Source organism: Oryzias melastigma, linkage group LG17, assembly GCF_002922805.2.
Source record: "Oryzias melastigma strain HK-1 linkage group LG17, ASM292280v2, whole genome shotgun sequence".
NCBI classification, from domain to species: domain Eukaryota; kingdom Metazoa; phylum Chordata; class Actinopteri; order Beloniformes; family Adrianichthyidae; genus Oryzias; species Oryzias melastigma.
The window spans coordinates 28,296,016-28,311,025 of NC_050528.1; the positions used below are offsets into that span (position 1 = coordinate 28,296,016).

The following is a 15,010-nucleotide window of genomic DNA, read 5'->3' on the forward strand; positions in this document are numbered from 1 at the left end:
GCGATATCCAGTCATTTCTCTGGCGGCATTTTGTTGTTGCCAAAAGACAACTGCTGACCGCTTCAGGCCCAGAAGTGGCGAAAAAAATTGTCCAATAAGAAGTAACAGGCATGCCAATGTACTCATAACATGCAAAAAAAGTCTATGTCAGTCAAAAACAGGTTAACAGTAAGAGAATAACAAAACACAAAAACAAGTACGCTAACACGGAGCTACAGAGTAGCTCCAATGTTTTTCAGATTTTCAGAACATCTGAAAATATCTTTGTGTTGTTACAAAGAGACAGTGTCTTCATCTGAAGACTCTCTGCATCCACTCACTCTTTACTGTGAAGATTCATGATGTGGTTACGATCATGGAAGAAACAGCTTCATTTGAATGTTTTAATAGAATTTAGAGGAGTTTAAGGTTTGAGCTGATGGTGGATCTGGGTGTGTTTTGACTCACAACAACAACAGCAGCTCTGAACGTGTGGGATCTGCTCCCTGATGCTTTCAGACTCCCTGGGACATGAAGCGAGACATGTGGTGGGACGAGGCCATGGCAGACTCTCCTGAAGAGTGTGAACCTGAGTGGCTGGATGCTGAGGATCCTCTGTTTATCCTCTACACAAGTGGCTCCACTGGAAAACCCAAAGTGAGACTCGTGTTCCCATGTTTTTGTTGATGTTACGACACACTTCGCTCCTTCAGCCCGTATTTTTGTTCCTCCATCTATATTGACGACCAACCTTTGTCTTCTTGGCAGGGTGTTCTTCACACCACTGCTGGATATCTGCTCTACACTTCTCTGACCTTCAAATATGTTTTTGATCATCACCATGACGACGTGTACTGGTGCACAGCCGACGTCGGCTGGATCACGGGCCACTCCTACATCACTTACGGCCCTCTTGCAAACGGCGCCACAAGCGTCCTCGTGAGTCAAAAGTCTTGCTAAGATATTCATGAGAGAATACTGAATAGAAGTTCCTGCTGCACTCACCAATGTGCGTCTGTGGTCCAGTTTGAAGGCGTTCCCGTCTACCCTCACATCGGCCGCTTCTGGGAGATCATTGAGAAGTACAGAGTGACCAAGTTTTACACTGCCCCCACCGCCATCCGCATGCTGATGAAGTACGGCCAGGAACCGCTGCAGAAGTAAGTCAAAAATACCATCCCAGAAAATGGGATTCAAGAAGAAAGACTTTCAAAGAGCAGCTTCTCTTGTATTTGACAAACTTTGAACTTTCAAAGGCCTTTAGTAAATATTTCAGCTTCATGCTAGCTGTTTTGGCTAATTTAGGCTTTTTTAAAAAAAAGTTTTTTTTGGCTGTTTTGGAGTTAGGCTAATGTATACATGCTAGCTGTTTCGGCTAATTTTGGTTCTTTTTTAAGGCTATTTTGGACTTTAGCTAACATGTCAGCTACATGCTAGCTATTTTGGCTAATTTAGGCTTTTTAAAAGTTTTTCAGACTGTTTTGGAGAGGCTAATATTTCCACGGTAGCTGTTTTGGCTAATTTGGGGTTTTTTCCATATTGTAGGATATTTTAAAGTTTAGCTAAGTAGCTGTTTTGGCTAACCTAAGTCTTTTATTTTTTAAGCTAACTTGGCATCCAGCTAATATTTTAGCTGGCTATCAGTTTCAGCGTTTTCAGCAAATAATTTCAGTGTTTTCAGCTTTCAACTTCAGCGTTTTCAGCTATCAATTTCAGCATCTTCAGTGACCAAATTCAACCTACAGCATTCACACTAGAATTATTGCAGGTAATGCTTTTTATCTAGTTCATAATTATGTTAAAAGTGACCTTTTTTAAAGTTTTAAAAACTTAGTTTTAGAGTATTCAACAAATGTTTATTCCGTTCGGCTCACGATCTTCGGTGTGTTTTGGAATTTGGCCCATTGTGCGATTGAGTTTGACACCCCTGAACTAAATCATACGTATTAAAGTTTGCTTTATATTCATTTGACTTTATCTGCATTTGAAAGTTCATGTCTATAGCTGGATTGATCATGGATCCTCGTCCAGATGATCGATGGAGGAAGAAGATTAAGAGAAATGTGTTGATCTGCCAGGTTTGACCTTTCCACCCTGAGGATCCTTGGCACTGTGGGCGAGCCCATCAACCCTGAGGCGTGGCAGTGGTACCACGAGGTGGTCGGTCAGGGCAGATGTCCTGTGGTCGACACTTTCTGGCAGACAGAGACGGTAGGAAAAATGATCAATAAGATGCTGCTGATTTCTGAGTCAGACAACAGTGTCAGGATTCTGTTGAACCTTCACAGCAGTCCATGTTTTTATCTCTGTAGGGAGGACATGTGCTGACTCCTCTACCTGCTGCTACGCCTCTGAAACCAGGCTCTGCTGTGAGTAACAGCTTCTTCATGCCAAAAATGTCACACTAAAATCAACTTTGTTTTTTCTTCTTTTAGATTTACCTGAATCCAGGTTTCTATCAGTTTTTGGTTCCAAGTTTTTAAGTTTTTTGAACATGAAAAAGCAACACTCTGCTTCTCCATCTGGTCATTTGAGCTGCTGCATTTTTATTTAATTGGATAAAGATGTTTTACTGTGTTTAAAGTTTGTGGGATCTATTTGACCAAAGTAGTCATTGTTTATAGGCTAAACTATAAATGTATTCATTTATTATAGTCAAAACATTAAATGGGGAAAACACTCCCACACCATGATACTGCCACCACATTTCACAAATCAAGATATATATATATTTATACAATATATATTTATTATGTAAACATATTTTTCTTGGCCATACTGTTTTCAAATATCAAACTAAATTCAAAGACTTTTCTGAAAAGTTCATTTGTTTTTCAGACGTTTCCTTTCTTCGGCGTGGAGCCGACCATCCTGAATGAGCATGGAGAGGAGCTGGAGGGAGAAGCTGAGGGTTATCTGGTTAGCTTGAACTCACTCAGCCTTACCGCCGTTTACATGAAAGCAGACAAGCTTGATTCTGTCTGTTCCCTCATTTAGTTCTACAGCAAAAGCTTTAAGTGAATGTTTTGATATCAAAGGGCAGAAATCAACATGGTAAATTCAACATGTTCACCCATAGTCCACATGATAAATGGTCTTTGTGTTGCAGGTTTTCAGGAGGCCGTGGCCTGGCATCATGAGAACTGTGTACAAAAGCCAAGAGCGCTTTGAAAGCACCTACTTTAGGAAATTCCCGGGCTTTTATGTGACGGGTGATGGTGAGCATCAGACTCTTGATGTTCCACTAAAGTTCTACTTTGAGGACCAGCAGACTCTTTCAGGGTTATATAACTTGTGGCTCTGCCCTCAGGCTGCAGGCGCGACAAAGACGGCTACTACTGGATCACTGGGAGGATAGACGACATGCTGAATGTGTCAGGTAGCGTGCTGTCAGGGGGCGGTCTTTAGCGCTCCACCTTTTGAGGTCATCTTTAATCTAAAAATGGTTGGTTTTCGTGTGTCAGGGCACCTGATGAGCACTGCGGAGGTGGAGGCAGCTCTGGCGCAGCATCCCGCGGTGTCAGAGGCCGCGGTGGTGAGTCGGCCTCACAAGGTGAAGGGGGAGTGTCTTCACTGCTTCGTCACCCTCAAAGACACCAAAGAGTTCAACCAAAAGCTGGTGGAGGAGCTGAAGAAGCAGGGTGAGGCTCTGCTCAAGAAAAACTTTTCTAATGTTAATGTAAACTTATAGAAGTCTCTTAAAAAAACAATAAAAATAAAAAACTTCCCTATATTTACAAATACGGAACTTCAGAACTTAAGATTAAAAAAAATAATCTTTTTTACGACAAATGATTAAACTTTTGAAGCAATTTGATGACAAGAAAAAATCTGGTTAAATTTGTTCATTTATATAAGTTGTACAAAAATGAAAAAATAAATAATGAACTAGAGACAGTATAAAGCATTACCAGAGATGATGCTAGTCTGAATGCTGTAAGCTGAATTTGGCTGCTGAAGATGCCAGTGTTGATAGTTGAAGAAGCTGAAATTGATAGCTGAAAACGTTGAAATCACTGAAGTCAATTGCTGAAAACGCTGAAGGTGGTCGGCAGGTAAAATATTATCTAAATGCCAAATTAGCATAAAAAACAAAAAAGTAGGTTAGCCAAAACAGCTAGCATGTAGCTGAAAAAAATAGCTAAACTTTGAAATATCCTAAAAAACTGAAAAAAAAGCCTAAATTAGCATGTAAATATTAGCCTAACTCCAAAACAGTTTTTGAAAAACTTAAAAAGAAAAGCCTAACTTAGAAAACACAGCTAGCATGTAGCTGGAATATTAGCTAAACTTTAAAACAGCCTAAAAAAATCTTAGTAAATGCCAAAATAGTCCAAAAATCTAGCAGAATACCCATTTTTAAAACTTTAAAACTGTAACTTTTTAACATAATTATAAATAGGAAAAGGGCAGGAATATTATTCCAGAATAAATCAACTTAAACCTTTAATAACTTTCAGTATTTTACTCCCCATAAATATATATTTTGTCAAAATTATACAAGTTAGAAATGAGCGCAAGATAACATCGGGTCATTAATAACAATAAAATAAAATGATCAGAAGGGCCGGTTGTATTAGCCGGGGGCCCGGATTCGGCCCCCGGGCCTCGACTTTTACACATGTTTAATGTCTCTCCGGTTTGGTAAATTAACGTTTATTTATCGAGCAGGTGATTCTGAAAATGTGAATTCAAATGTCTGAAATGAGGCTGTTCCACAAAACCTGAATGAAGCGTCACAGTTTTGACACAAACTTTAAAAATTACTAAATAATCTGATCCAGAGGATCTAAAGGTCCACAAGCGCTCATACTGGAAAATAAAATCAGATAAATATGACGGCCCAAGACCATAAAAACATTTATAAACCAACGAAAGAACTTTAAAATCACTCCTGAATCGCACAGGGAGTCGATGCAGCGATTTTAATTCCTTAAATAATCTGTTACCCCCGTGACCCCGAAAGGGAAGAAGCGGTCAAGAAAATGGAAATAATCTGTTCAGAAAGCACAGCTGCTTCTGTTTTAGCAAGAAAAAACATTCTGTTTTTTACTTTGAAAAATGAAAGACTTTTCAGGTTGTGAAGAAGCAGAACGAGTCATATCTGAAGATGTCTTAAGATGGGAGCAGCAGGTTTTGGTCCTTTCTGATCCTTTATGAGTTGAGTAATAATTCCTCTCCTGTCTGGTCTCCACAGTGAGAGACAGGATCGGACCAATCGCCACTCCCGACTTCATCCAGAATGCCCCAGCTCTGCCCAAGACCCGCTCAGGTAACCGCTGAAGCCCATCCTCCTCCTCCTCCTCCTCCTCTTCCTACCCTGAAACACCTGCGTCTTCTTCCTCCTCAGGGAAGATCATGAGGCGAGTCCTCCGCCAGATCGCTCGCAACGAGACAGACCTCGGGGACCTCTCCACCCTGGCAGACCCTAAGGTGGTGGAGGTGTTGTTCAGCCAGAGGAGCGAGGCTGCAGCCTGAGCCAACAGCTCCACCTCCCTGTTCTGTCCTGCTGCAGCACCTCTGATGAAGACAATCACAAAGGGCTGGATCTGCTTTAGTGCGTTCTGGTTTGGACTGAATGACCTGCAGACAGGAAGCTGATCAGAAGAACAAATCTGTGTAAATGAGATGACAGAGATATTTTGGTAAAAGATTAGCTGTTTGAATTGCACATTTGTAGTTTATGTTTTTGATTAAATACAATTATAACAGCCAGCTTTGCACAGCTCATTCCTGCTCGATCTATGATGTATATTTTTGAATTGTTATATATTTCTGTAGCCTGAGAATAAAAGATGAAATGTTGCTGCTTTTGTTCTTCTGGCTCCACGCACAGCAGCAGAATGTCGCCCTCTTGTGGACAGACAGCTCCTCTGCAGTGAGCCCGATGGAAAGTCTGCTGTTTCCTGCCAAAGATTTTTAACCTTTTTGTTGTGCAGTATTGCACAACGCAACAATGCATCTGATTAGGTGAAAAGAGGGGATCTGTGAAGAAGGGTTTCTTGTAAAGGGACAGAAATTGTTTGACCTAAAAGAGGAGAAAGTAAAAGGTAAAAGTATGTTTTTATGTATTTTTACCTTCAGATTTCTTCTGTTGTGTTGACAGACAGTGGATAACTCCTTTGTGTCTCTGCAGCAATCAGAGCGCCTGGATGAGGAGGACAAGGACAAGAGAGCTGATGTTACATCATCACCCCCCTCCACAGCATCACGAACACTAGTAACCATGACAACGCCTTCTCCAGCACTGCCCCACCCGCCCCACTTCTCCTGGTCTGCCCTCTTTTTCTGTTCCAGATGATTCCAGCAGGAATCTGCAGATGTTTTGTAACTCGACGCATTTCCTCTTTTTTTCTATTGAAGCAGAAAAATGGAAACAGATGAAAGAAACTTTAGAAACGGCACAAATTACAACAACTAAAACTAAAAAAGTTGCATTACCTGTGATAATGCTAGTGTAATTCTTTTTGTTAAATCTGGTTGCTGAAAACGTTGAATTAATTTACTTTAATTGCTGAAGGGATTTGCTGCAAATGAAAAAAATATTTGTAAAATGCAAAATTTGCTAAAAGACTTGAAATTTAATTAAAGAACTATGAAAGAGCGCTGAAGTTGGCCTGCATTTCTGATAAATTGTTAGTAAGTTTGCTTAAAATCCCCCATAAAAGCCAATTTTTCAAAAAAACATGTAATGTGTTGCTTAAACATGAGGTAAACTCTAAATTAGCCCCAAAAAACTCAGTAGATGACAAATTAGCCAAAAAGCTAGCTCATTGCTAAAATACTAGCTCAAATCCAAAATAGCCTAAAAATCCTCAGTAAATTAGTCAAATACGTTAGCCTGTAGCTAAAATATTACATGACAAATTAGCCAAAAGCATAAGTACATGAGAGTATATAATATCAATAGTACATGACAAATTAGCCAAAAACGTTAGCCTCTTCCTAGCTAACTCAAAAGTAGCCAAACAATCTTAGTAGAGAACAAGTTAGCCAAAAATGTTGCTAAAATGTTAGATAAAATTAGTATAAAAAACCTCAGTAGATGCCAAATTACCAAAGTGAGCTGGATGGTCCTGGGATCTCTCCCTCATGTGGGAATCCCTAAGGTTTCTTCTTTTTTCCTGATTCCTGTTTTTCTTATGAGTTTTTCCTTACCGCGAGGGAGGGTCTAAGGGCAGGGATAACCAGTTTATTTAGTCTGTTTAGTCCTTAGCTATTTTTTCATATTTTAGGACTAACTTCTGCATCTATAAAATTACCTGCATGAAGCCCAATGAGGCAAATTTTCTTTGTGATTTTGGGCTATAGAAGTAAAATTTAATTGAATATTGCTGAATGCTTTCAAGCATTCACACCATAAAAAACATAATAACTAGAAACACTTTTTTAAAAAGATGGTTTGCAAAATTATAAATAGTATTGATAGACATTTGGATTAGATGTGAATTTAGATGCTGTGACAGAATTATTTGAGTGTTTACAAAAAACTGCAACACTTTTATGATAATAATCAATCAAACAAACAAATGGTGCATTTGCAAAAGCACATCATAAAATAAAGTAAATTTGAATCACTTCGTTTGTCCTTTTACAGACAAATGTTGTAGTTTTTGTATTTTTTTGGTTTAAGGGACTCAAACAGATGATCTAAATCAGAGATGGGCAAACTTCTTGATTTGTGGGCCATAAAAGGTTCTAAAATGTGACAGACGGGCCGGACCAGGAGGAGGTGCGTGGCGTGTTTTGGTAATCCTCCTCATAAGAGAAAGAAATAACATGGAATTTGGACAAAGACATGCTGATTTGGATTAAAATTAAAGCTATTCTAAAATAGAAAATGTTGGAGTTTTGATTTCTAACTGTTTTTTTCTCATTTTAGTGCCAACTGCACTGATGATGTCCCTCAGACAAAAAACACAAACTTAAAGAAATGGTGCGTTTATGTGCTGCTGGAATGATCGGAAAAATGCCTGTCCGACTTATGGACTTCAGAAAAACAACAAATCTTAAAAAACACATGAATGCAGATTAACTTTTTGAACCTGGACAGAGGCCAATGTTCCTATATTGCACCATATATGGGGAGACATCTGAAATAATGAGACACAAAAGTTATGATTATCATTATAATTTATTCCAGTTTAGTGGGCCAGATTAAATAGTTTAACGGGCCCCATATGGCCCCTGGGCCGTAGTTTGGCCACCCCGATTATTTTACAGAATCCATCCCATCATCCAAAGCATTCCTTGATGACATTGGAATGTCAAATCGAAACAGAGTTTAATAATTAACCCTTCCAAACCCTCCAAGGAAGTGTAATGAGTCACTGTAGTCTGAAGCATCATTAGACTTTAAAACAAATAAATATAATATCTTATATGTTTGGAAATATCTTTTTTTGTGCAACAAAATAGGAATCTTTGGACTTTTACTGGGGATCCCATTCATTTTCAACAGCTTATCCTCTACAAAAGTCAACAAGAAACAGTCAAAACAGCTAAAATGTAAATGCAAGAAACCAGAGAGAGCGAAGCAAAGCAGCTACAGAAATCAGAAGAGAATTCTAAATAAAAGGAGCAGCAAAGAAGTCTAGAAATGTGCAGGAAACCTCCGTCTGACAGCAGGAAAACACCAGAAGTATCCATGAGAAGTGGGTGAGAACTCAGTGACCCCGGAGGGTCGAGTGTGGTAACCAGCAAAAACCATCTGATCAGGAGAAACTGGCCTAAAAATGTCATAAATTTGGTTTGAACATAAATTTTACTTCAAAAGAAATACAGTTTTTGTTTTTTACTGTTAATTTTTTAGTCAAATCTACATCTGCTGCAGAATCAGACAGTGAAGACATTTATGCAGAAAGGAGCAAACAGTGTTTGTCAAAAGAAAGGACTGATATTAAAACTGAACTTAAAGTTTTATTTAAAGCAAAGGCCCAATTATTTGTGTTATGAGTAAATTCTGAACGATATATAAATTATCCTTAACACCTTAGCACAGGTTTGGTCTACCTGACCAAACAAGAGATGCAAGCTAATGTTATTCACAAAAAAAAGACAAAATGATGCTAAAGTTCTAACAAAATGTAACAAAAAAAAAAACGTTTTGTTAAAGCAGTTCAATCAACCTGAGTAAATGAAGCTCGTACACTGATGGAGTTCTCATACAGATGCTTTTATCTCTGGTGTTTTAATGCTTCCTTCAATAGATTCAATGGTCCTGTCTATTTTGAGTTTTCTGAAGCACATTTGACCTTCCCCTCCATCTTCTGCCCTCACAGGATGAAAGCAGAACGACCCAAAAGAGGGAGGAGCAGAAAACAGGGAGCAACCCCTGCCCCCCTTCCTGTCACCCATAACTGAGAGCAATATGTTCTGAGACAGTTCTGATCCAGATTCCAGCTCAGACGAGGAAAACAAAGACGTTCATGGATCTATTTGTCTGCAAATGGAGGATATGGAGTGGAGCGGAGCAGGGAGCCACCCAATGGATTTTCTATGTCACAAATAGAATATTTTTCCATCAGCGTATAGAAAGATAAAGAAATACCCAAATATCTTTGTATACGCCCTCCATCACAAAACACTATTTTTATCACTCCTACAGACATTGGTAAAAATTCAAAACCGTCTGTCTGACTGAATCAAAGACTGTTCTTGGTCTTATGTAAGCCACATCAACCAGATATATACACCACAAGTCATGTCACCTAATGCATTCTGGGAATTTGAGATGGTTATGCACGACTGTGTGGATCAACACAAATAAAGCTGCACTTTTTTTGTCTTTTTTGTATGTTTATTTTAAAAAAAGTTATTTTTTTCCAGAAGGTCATTATCTTGATGCTCTCCTCACCTCCTCCAGAGCTTCAGAGCATCATGAGGACCGGAGGTCTCTCCCTTCAAGCTGCTGTGGACGTCGAACATGAAAGCAGTGGCCAGCGTTCAGAGAGCAGCGCTGTGAGCGAGAGCCAGGACTTCTGGGACCATGTCAATTATTCAGCAGTGGTGGGTTCCTCTCTGGGCGGATGGAGGTAAAAGCCTCCGCTGACTCTCACTGTGCCATCAGCAGCTCCCAGAGTGCAGCCAGTCTGCATTATTCATTCATCGTCATGACGGTGATGCACCAGGGTCCCTCAGCTCGCCGCTTCAGCCTCATCATCACTTTTTCATTCCAGGCGGAAATGATGTCCCAAAGTTATTCCTTCTAATTTCAACAGAGAAACGTCTGATTACTTTATGAGACCAGCAGCAGTACTCGCTTTTTTTAACCTGAACTTCTTCATGGACACCAAACGAATCAGTTGATGAGAAACAAAAATACACGAACTTTATTGTGCACGTTTTTTACAGAAAGTTTATTTCTGCAGCTTCATGCACTTGAGCCACAGTCGTCTCTGTGGTCCAGTCTGATGTCAGAGCTGAAAATAAAAAAGAAACTCAAGCTGGAAGTTAAAACTGCTAAAACTTTAATTAAGGAAAACATTTTTTGAAACACTTTCTTTAAAATATACTCCATTCATTTTTAATGGAGCCCTCTAATTGTTTTTCAACTGTCTGAAAGATTTGTGGTTCTTTGAAAATCCCTCCTAAAATCTGCTCTAAAGTGCTCACAGTAAACAAAAAACAAACATTAACCGTTTGTATCGTTCTCATTCATCCAGATTGATTCCACTGAAGTAAAAGGTTCAACATGGAAAGATCTAACCTTTCAGAGAACATCTTTAACAGAAAAGATATTGATTTTTTTTGTTTAGCACATCTTTAATATCAACATTTGATCACTAAAATCAAAACAATCAAAGATAAAAATCCATAAAACTATGAATTGGGATCCATGGAAGGAGAGTATGGATCGGGGACAGAGTTATACCACTCTCAAAAACTGTGCAAAATCCACATTTTGACTTAAATTTAGACAATTCTATCAAAAAGGAAGGTAAACCACATCAACCTCTCGGTCTCAGATAAACGTTTTGTCTTAGTATTTATCAGGCCTTCGACATGCTGCCATCAGCACCACTGACTGTGTTCTGGAGGGAATGTCCAGCCAGAATGTGTTCATGGTTCTTGATGGCGTTATTAGAGAGCGGCGTGTGGTGTACTGAAACACAGCTGGAGGTACGGGTTCAAACATTTTTAAAAAGTCAAAACAAGATCAGCGGTGAAAGTTGAGGAGAATTTTAACCAAACATCTTTGAAGGAAGGCTGCTTCATCTCTCAACGGAGTCATCAAACAAACTTCATACCTGCATGTCAGAGTCAAAGGTGAAGGTAGTCTGGACCATTCAAACTTCACACAGATAACTGGTTGTGAGCTGCTGTAATGAGGATGTGAGTTGAGCTCAGCAGAGGGAAGTTGGTTGAATAAAGTGAGCCCTAGCTGTCGATTTCTTCTGCTGATGTGGCTTCGTAGGTTTAGATTAATATTGAAATGTGATCATTGTTATTATTACCATCTGTTATGTGTGCCTTACTGCCTGGGTCTTACTAGCATGTTTCAATTAAAACTCAGTAACAACTAGTTGCTGGAAGGCGGCTAGATGTTTGAAGCTGAGGAAAGTATGGCGCTCTGGAGTTCTGTTCTCTATTCTCATTTACTTCTTCTCCTCTGTTCTTTATGATTTATTTTATTAAGCTATCTATGCTTCTGTTTGGTCCAGAACTTTTCATGTGTTCTTCCTCTTTCCTTCTCCCCTCCGGGGGAGCAGGAGGGATAACAGGATTCCTGGTGGATTACGTGTGCTGTTGTTCTTGGCCGTGGACCTCGCCTCAGGCTCGTCGTGGCCGTGGACCTCGCCTCCGGCTCGTCTTGGACCTTACCTCCGGCTCGTCTTGGCCGTGGACCTCGCCTCCGGCTCGTCTTGGTCGTAGACCTCGGCTCTGGCTCATCTTGGCCGTGGACCTCGGCTCTGGCTCGTCTTGGCCGTAGACCTCGGCTCTGGCTCGTCTTGGCCGTGGACCTCGCCCCTACCTGTTCTATCTGGATGAACTCTATTTAAATACGTAGTTGTACAGTTAGATCAGCTAATTCCTCTTTAATAGTCCTGGTACATTGTCTGTTCATCCGAGGAGAGGATCTCTCCTTCATGAGAGGGTTCTTCTTTTTCCCTGAATCAGGTTATTCAGGAGCTTTTCCTTACAGAGAAGGAGGGTCTAAGGACAAGGATAACCAGTTTAGTTTAGCTTAGCAACCAGCTGTTGTTTATATTTTATGACCCACTTTTTACTTTTGTGCAATTACCGATATGAAGCCCAATTAGACAATTGTTTTGTGATTCTGGGCTATAGAAATACAATTGTATTAAAAAGGAGTGGTCGTCACTGAAGAACAACCTCCCCATTCATTACTCTAATTTAAAAGAGATCTCAGTGGGACTTCCTGGTTAAATAAGGTTAATAAAATAATTCAAACATGGACACAGATCATTTACAGAACAAAGTCTGTGCCTTCAATGGTGTCAACAATGACCTATCCAACCTCTGTTTTGGTCAAGGAGCGTTTGAACATGAGTTGGTGATAAAGAAGAAGCCGACTTCCATCTTCCTGTATTGGTCCTAGACCAGCCGTCACCCTGCAGTCTGTGATCCACTCTCAGGGTTCTGGATCTGTCTTCATCACCACCAGACACGATAATGGAAACACACATTTGTTTTTATTACCATTTACAATTTACAGGACACTATAGATTGATAGACTTTTTTGACATAGACTTTTTTTTTTTTTAAAACATTCATAGTTTGAATTCCACGATTTCTTGCCCCAAAAAAGTTTTCCATCAACAGTAACAAAGACAATAATTACTCAAAACTGTTCTCATGTCTGTAGATGCAAATAATCTGACAACAACAACAACAAAGAAAACAAGTAAACAAGAGTTCCCTTAGGAGGAGTTCCCCTCAGAGCCACGCCGAGTGGCTACAAAAGACTAGAGCTCGTATGTACATGCACTAAAGTGCTACTGCAGAAAAGGCATGCAAACACGCTTCTGATATCCAACCTCTGCTGGAAAATATGCTCGAGGTTCTTTAGTACGTCGTCACCCAACGAGCCCAACATTCATCAGAACATAGAAATAGACCTCATTAATGACATCATGGGACTCTGGCGAAGCAGAACCGCTTTTTCATTTCATTATTTGCTTGTGTTTGTGGCTGTTCCTGAAACAGAATCCATAAATCCTGAATCCTAAGCAAAGAACGGGCTCCTTCAGAAAGAGCTGGAATGAACCACTGCAAGACAAACCGAGGAGAAGTGCAACAAATGAGACAAGAAGAAGAAGAAGAACATTTGCTGCTGCTGACTTACAGCTTTGACCTGAAGAAAGTCCAGACTTGTACAAACAAATGAGGGAAAACAAAGTCGAATGCAGAGGCACCTCTTGTGGAAATGTACATTTTGTGTTCTTTACAGTAGGTTCTGGTTCCTCAACGGTCCGCTGGTGCTACTTCAGGGTCCAACCCTCCCCCTTCTATTCACCCCCCTGTATCGGGTGGCTTCTTTGAGGTATCGGGTCTTTTCAGACCGAGGTGGAGGACGAGTCCTCAGGCCGGCTCCTCGCCCTCCAGGATGGGTTTCCGGCGTCCCGATGGCGGGAAGGTGAACCTCCTCTTCATGCCCTCGCTCCACTTCGGGGAGGAGGAGGGGGAGCGGATGGCCCAGCGAGAGGGGGGTCGGCGGTTGGCGGGCCGGGCCGGTCTCATGAAGCAGGAGTCCAGAGGTGGGGCCACCGGAGAGCGAGGGAGGTCCTGCTGAAGACAAGGAGCCGTCAGAGACGGAGGCGGGAAGGTCGCCGCAGGAGGGAGAGGAAAGATGGAGAGAGATGACGGAGGAGGAGCAAGAGAGTGGCCTTCAGAGAGGGACGCTAGGATGAAGTCTGATCATCTTTTCTATTTCGCAGCCGTTTGGGGTCAAAGCTGCTTTTATGCTTAAATTTTGTTTAATTTTAGTCAGAAACCGTGAACCCTTTAACACCTGAGGAGTCCTCGGTGATGCTTAAACATTAAAACTTTAACATACTGTAACTTTTCAACCGGCTCACGCCGCTTTTCTCCTTCAAAATCTACTGGAATTATCATGTTAACAATTAAAAAATTACAGTAAACTGAAGAACATAAACTCTGCGTTAAAGGGTTAAGATTGAACAGTTTGTGGCTTTTTCACATTTGGTTGATCTAAACCAGCAGTCAGAGCTATTCTGGCTCGATGTCTAGTGATCAAAACCCAGAAGGAGCCGTATAGTTTTACTTTAGCCTTCAAGAAATTTGAACTTACTGTAACATTTTTTTACCTTAATTTAACATTTTTAGCTTTTAGTGTAAATATGATTAATGGGTTTAGAAATTTTGTGGAATCCTATTAAAGTTTATGTGAAACTTGTAAAATGTGTCCATTTTATGCTTATGGACCCGAGGAAGACTACAAACAACAAACAAACAAATAAACAAATCTTATTTTATGTTTGGCCAAGGAGCCACAATGGAGATCTGAAGAGATTTTTAGTTTAACTCCAGGTAAGATAACCCTCGCTTTGTAAGGTGGATTAGTAGTGCCATCACGTGATTAATTCATCTTCATCTGTAATTATTTAATCTAATTAATCAATTTAAACTGTAACAACAATAGTACTAATAATAGAAGTAAAAAAAAACTAATTTATCAAAAAAATTACCTAGAACCTTTACTTTGACACCACCTTGGGTAGATTTTTTTCAATCTTTAACAAATACCAAAAAAATTAATAAATAAATGGGAAAAAAAGGTCCAGAGTCTTTAATTTACAACATGAACAAACAGCAGGAACATTTTTCCGAGCAATCCAAAAAATATTGAACAGAAAATTCTTATAAATTTTATAATTCCAACATGAATATAATATTATAAGTTCAACATCACTGGGATGAAGAAGAAGAAAAAATAGAGAATCTAAGAAGGATGGAATGAAAAAACGTGGAGGAATTGAACTTTTTATTAAAATCACTTTCGCTTCATCATCATGACAAAAACGAGCCGAGAGGGGAACTTTCCCCC

General features: G+C 39.9%; 2 protein-coding genes across 2 annotated transcripts in view; one reads left to right on the top strand and one right to left on the bottom strand.

Annotated features, from left to right (window-relative positions):
* acss2l (acyl-CoA synthetase short chain family member 2 like) overlaps positions 1 to 5,784 on the top strand; it is an 18,581-nt gene extending 12,797 nt beyond the window's left edge. The window contains exons 8-18 of the mRNA XM_024280960.2: positions 499 to 636; positions 748 to 918; positions 1,006 to 1,139; positions 2,058 to 2,190; positions 2,292 to 2,348; positions 2,818 to 2,898; positions 3,089 to 3,197; positions 3,290 to 3,358; positions 3,444 to 3,620; positions 5,177 to 5,251; positions 5,330 to 5,784. Coding sequence (XP_024136728.1) covers positions 499 to 636; positions 748 to 918; positions 1,006 to 1,139; positions 2,058 to 2,190; positions 2,292 to 2,348; positions 2,818 to 2,898; positions 3,089 to 3,197; positions 3,290 to 3,358; positions 3,444 to 3,620; positions 5,177 to 5,251; positions 5,330 to 5,457 — 1,272 coding nt within the window. The 3' untranslated portion in view covers positions 5,458 to 5,784. The remainder of the gene's footprint in view (positions 1 to 498; positions 637 to 747; positions 919 to 1,005; positions 1,140 to 2,057; positions 2,191 to 2,291; positions 2,349 to 2,817; positions 2,899 to 3,088; positions 3,198 to 3,289; positions 3,359 to 3,443; positions 3,621 to 5,176; positions 5,252 to 5,329) is intronic.
* Positions 5,785 to 12,616: 6,832 nt separating this feature from the next.
* Positions 12,617 to 15,010, bottom strand: part of LOC112151579 (microtubule cross-linking factor 1) — a gene marked incomplete at its 5' end in the record, with an annotated part of 21,132 nt that continues 18,738 nt past the window's right edge. Inside the window, 1 exon segment of the mRNA XM_024280582.1 lies at positions 12,617 to 13,728. Within this exon segment, the coding sequence (XP_024136350.1) occupies positions 13,525 to 13,728 (204 nt within the window).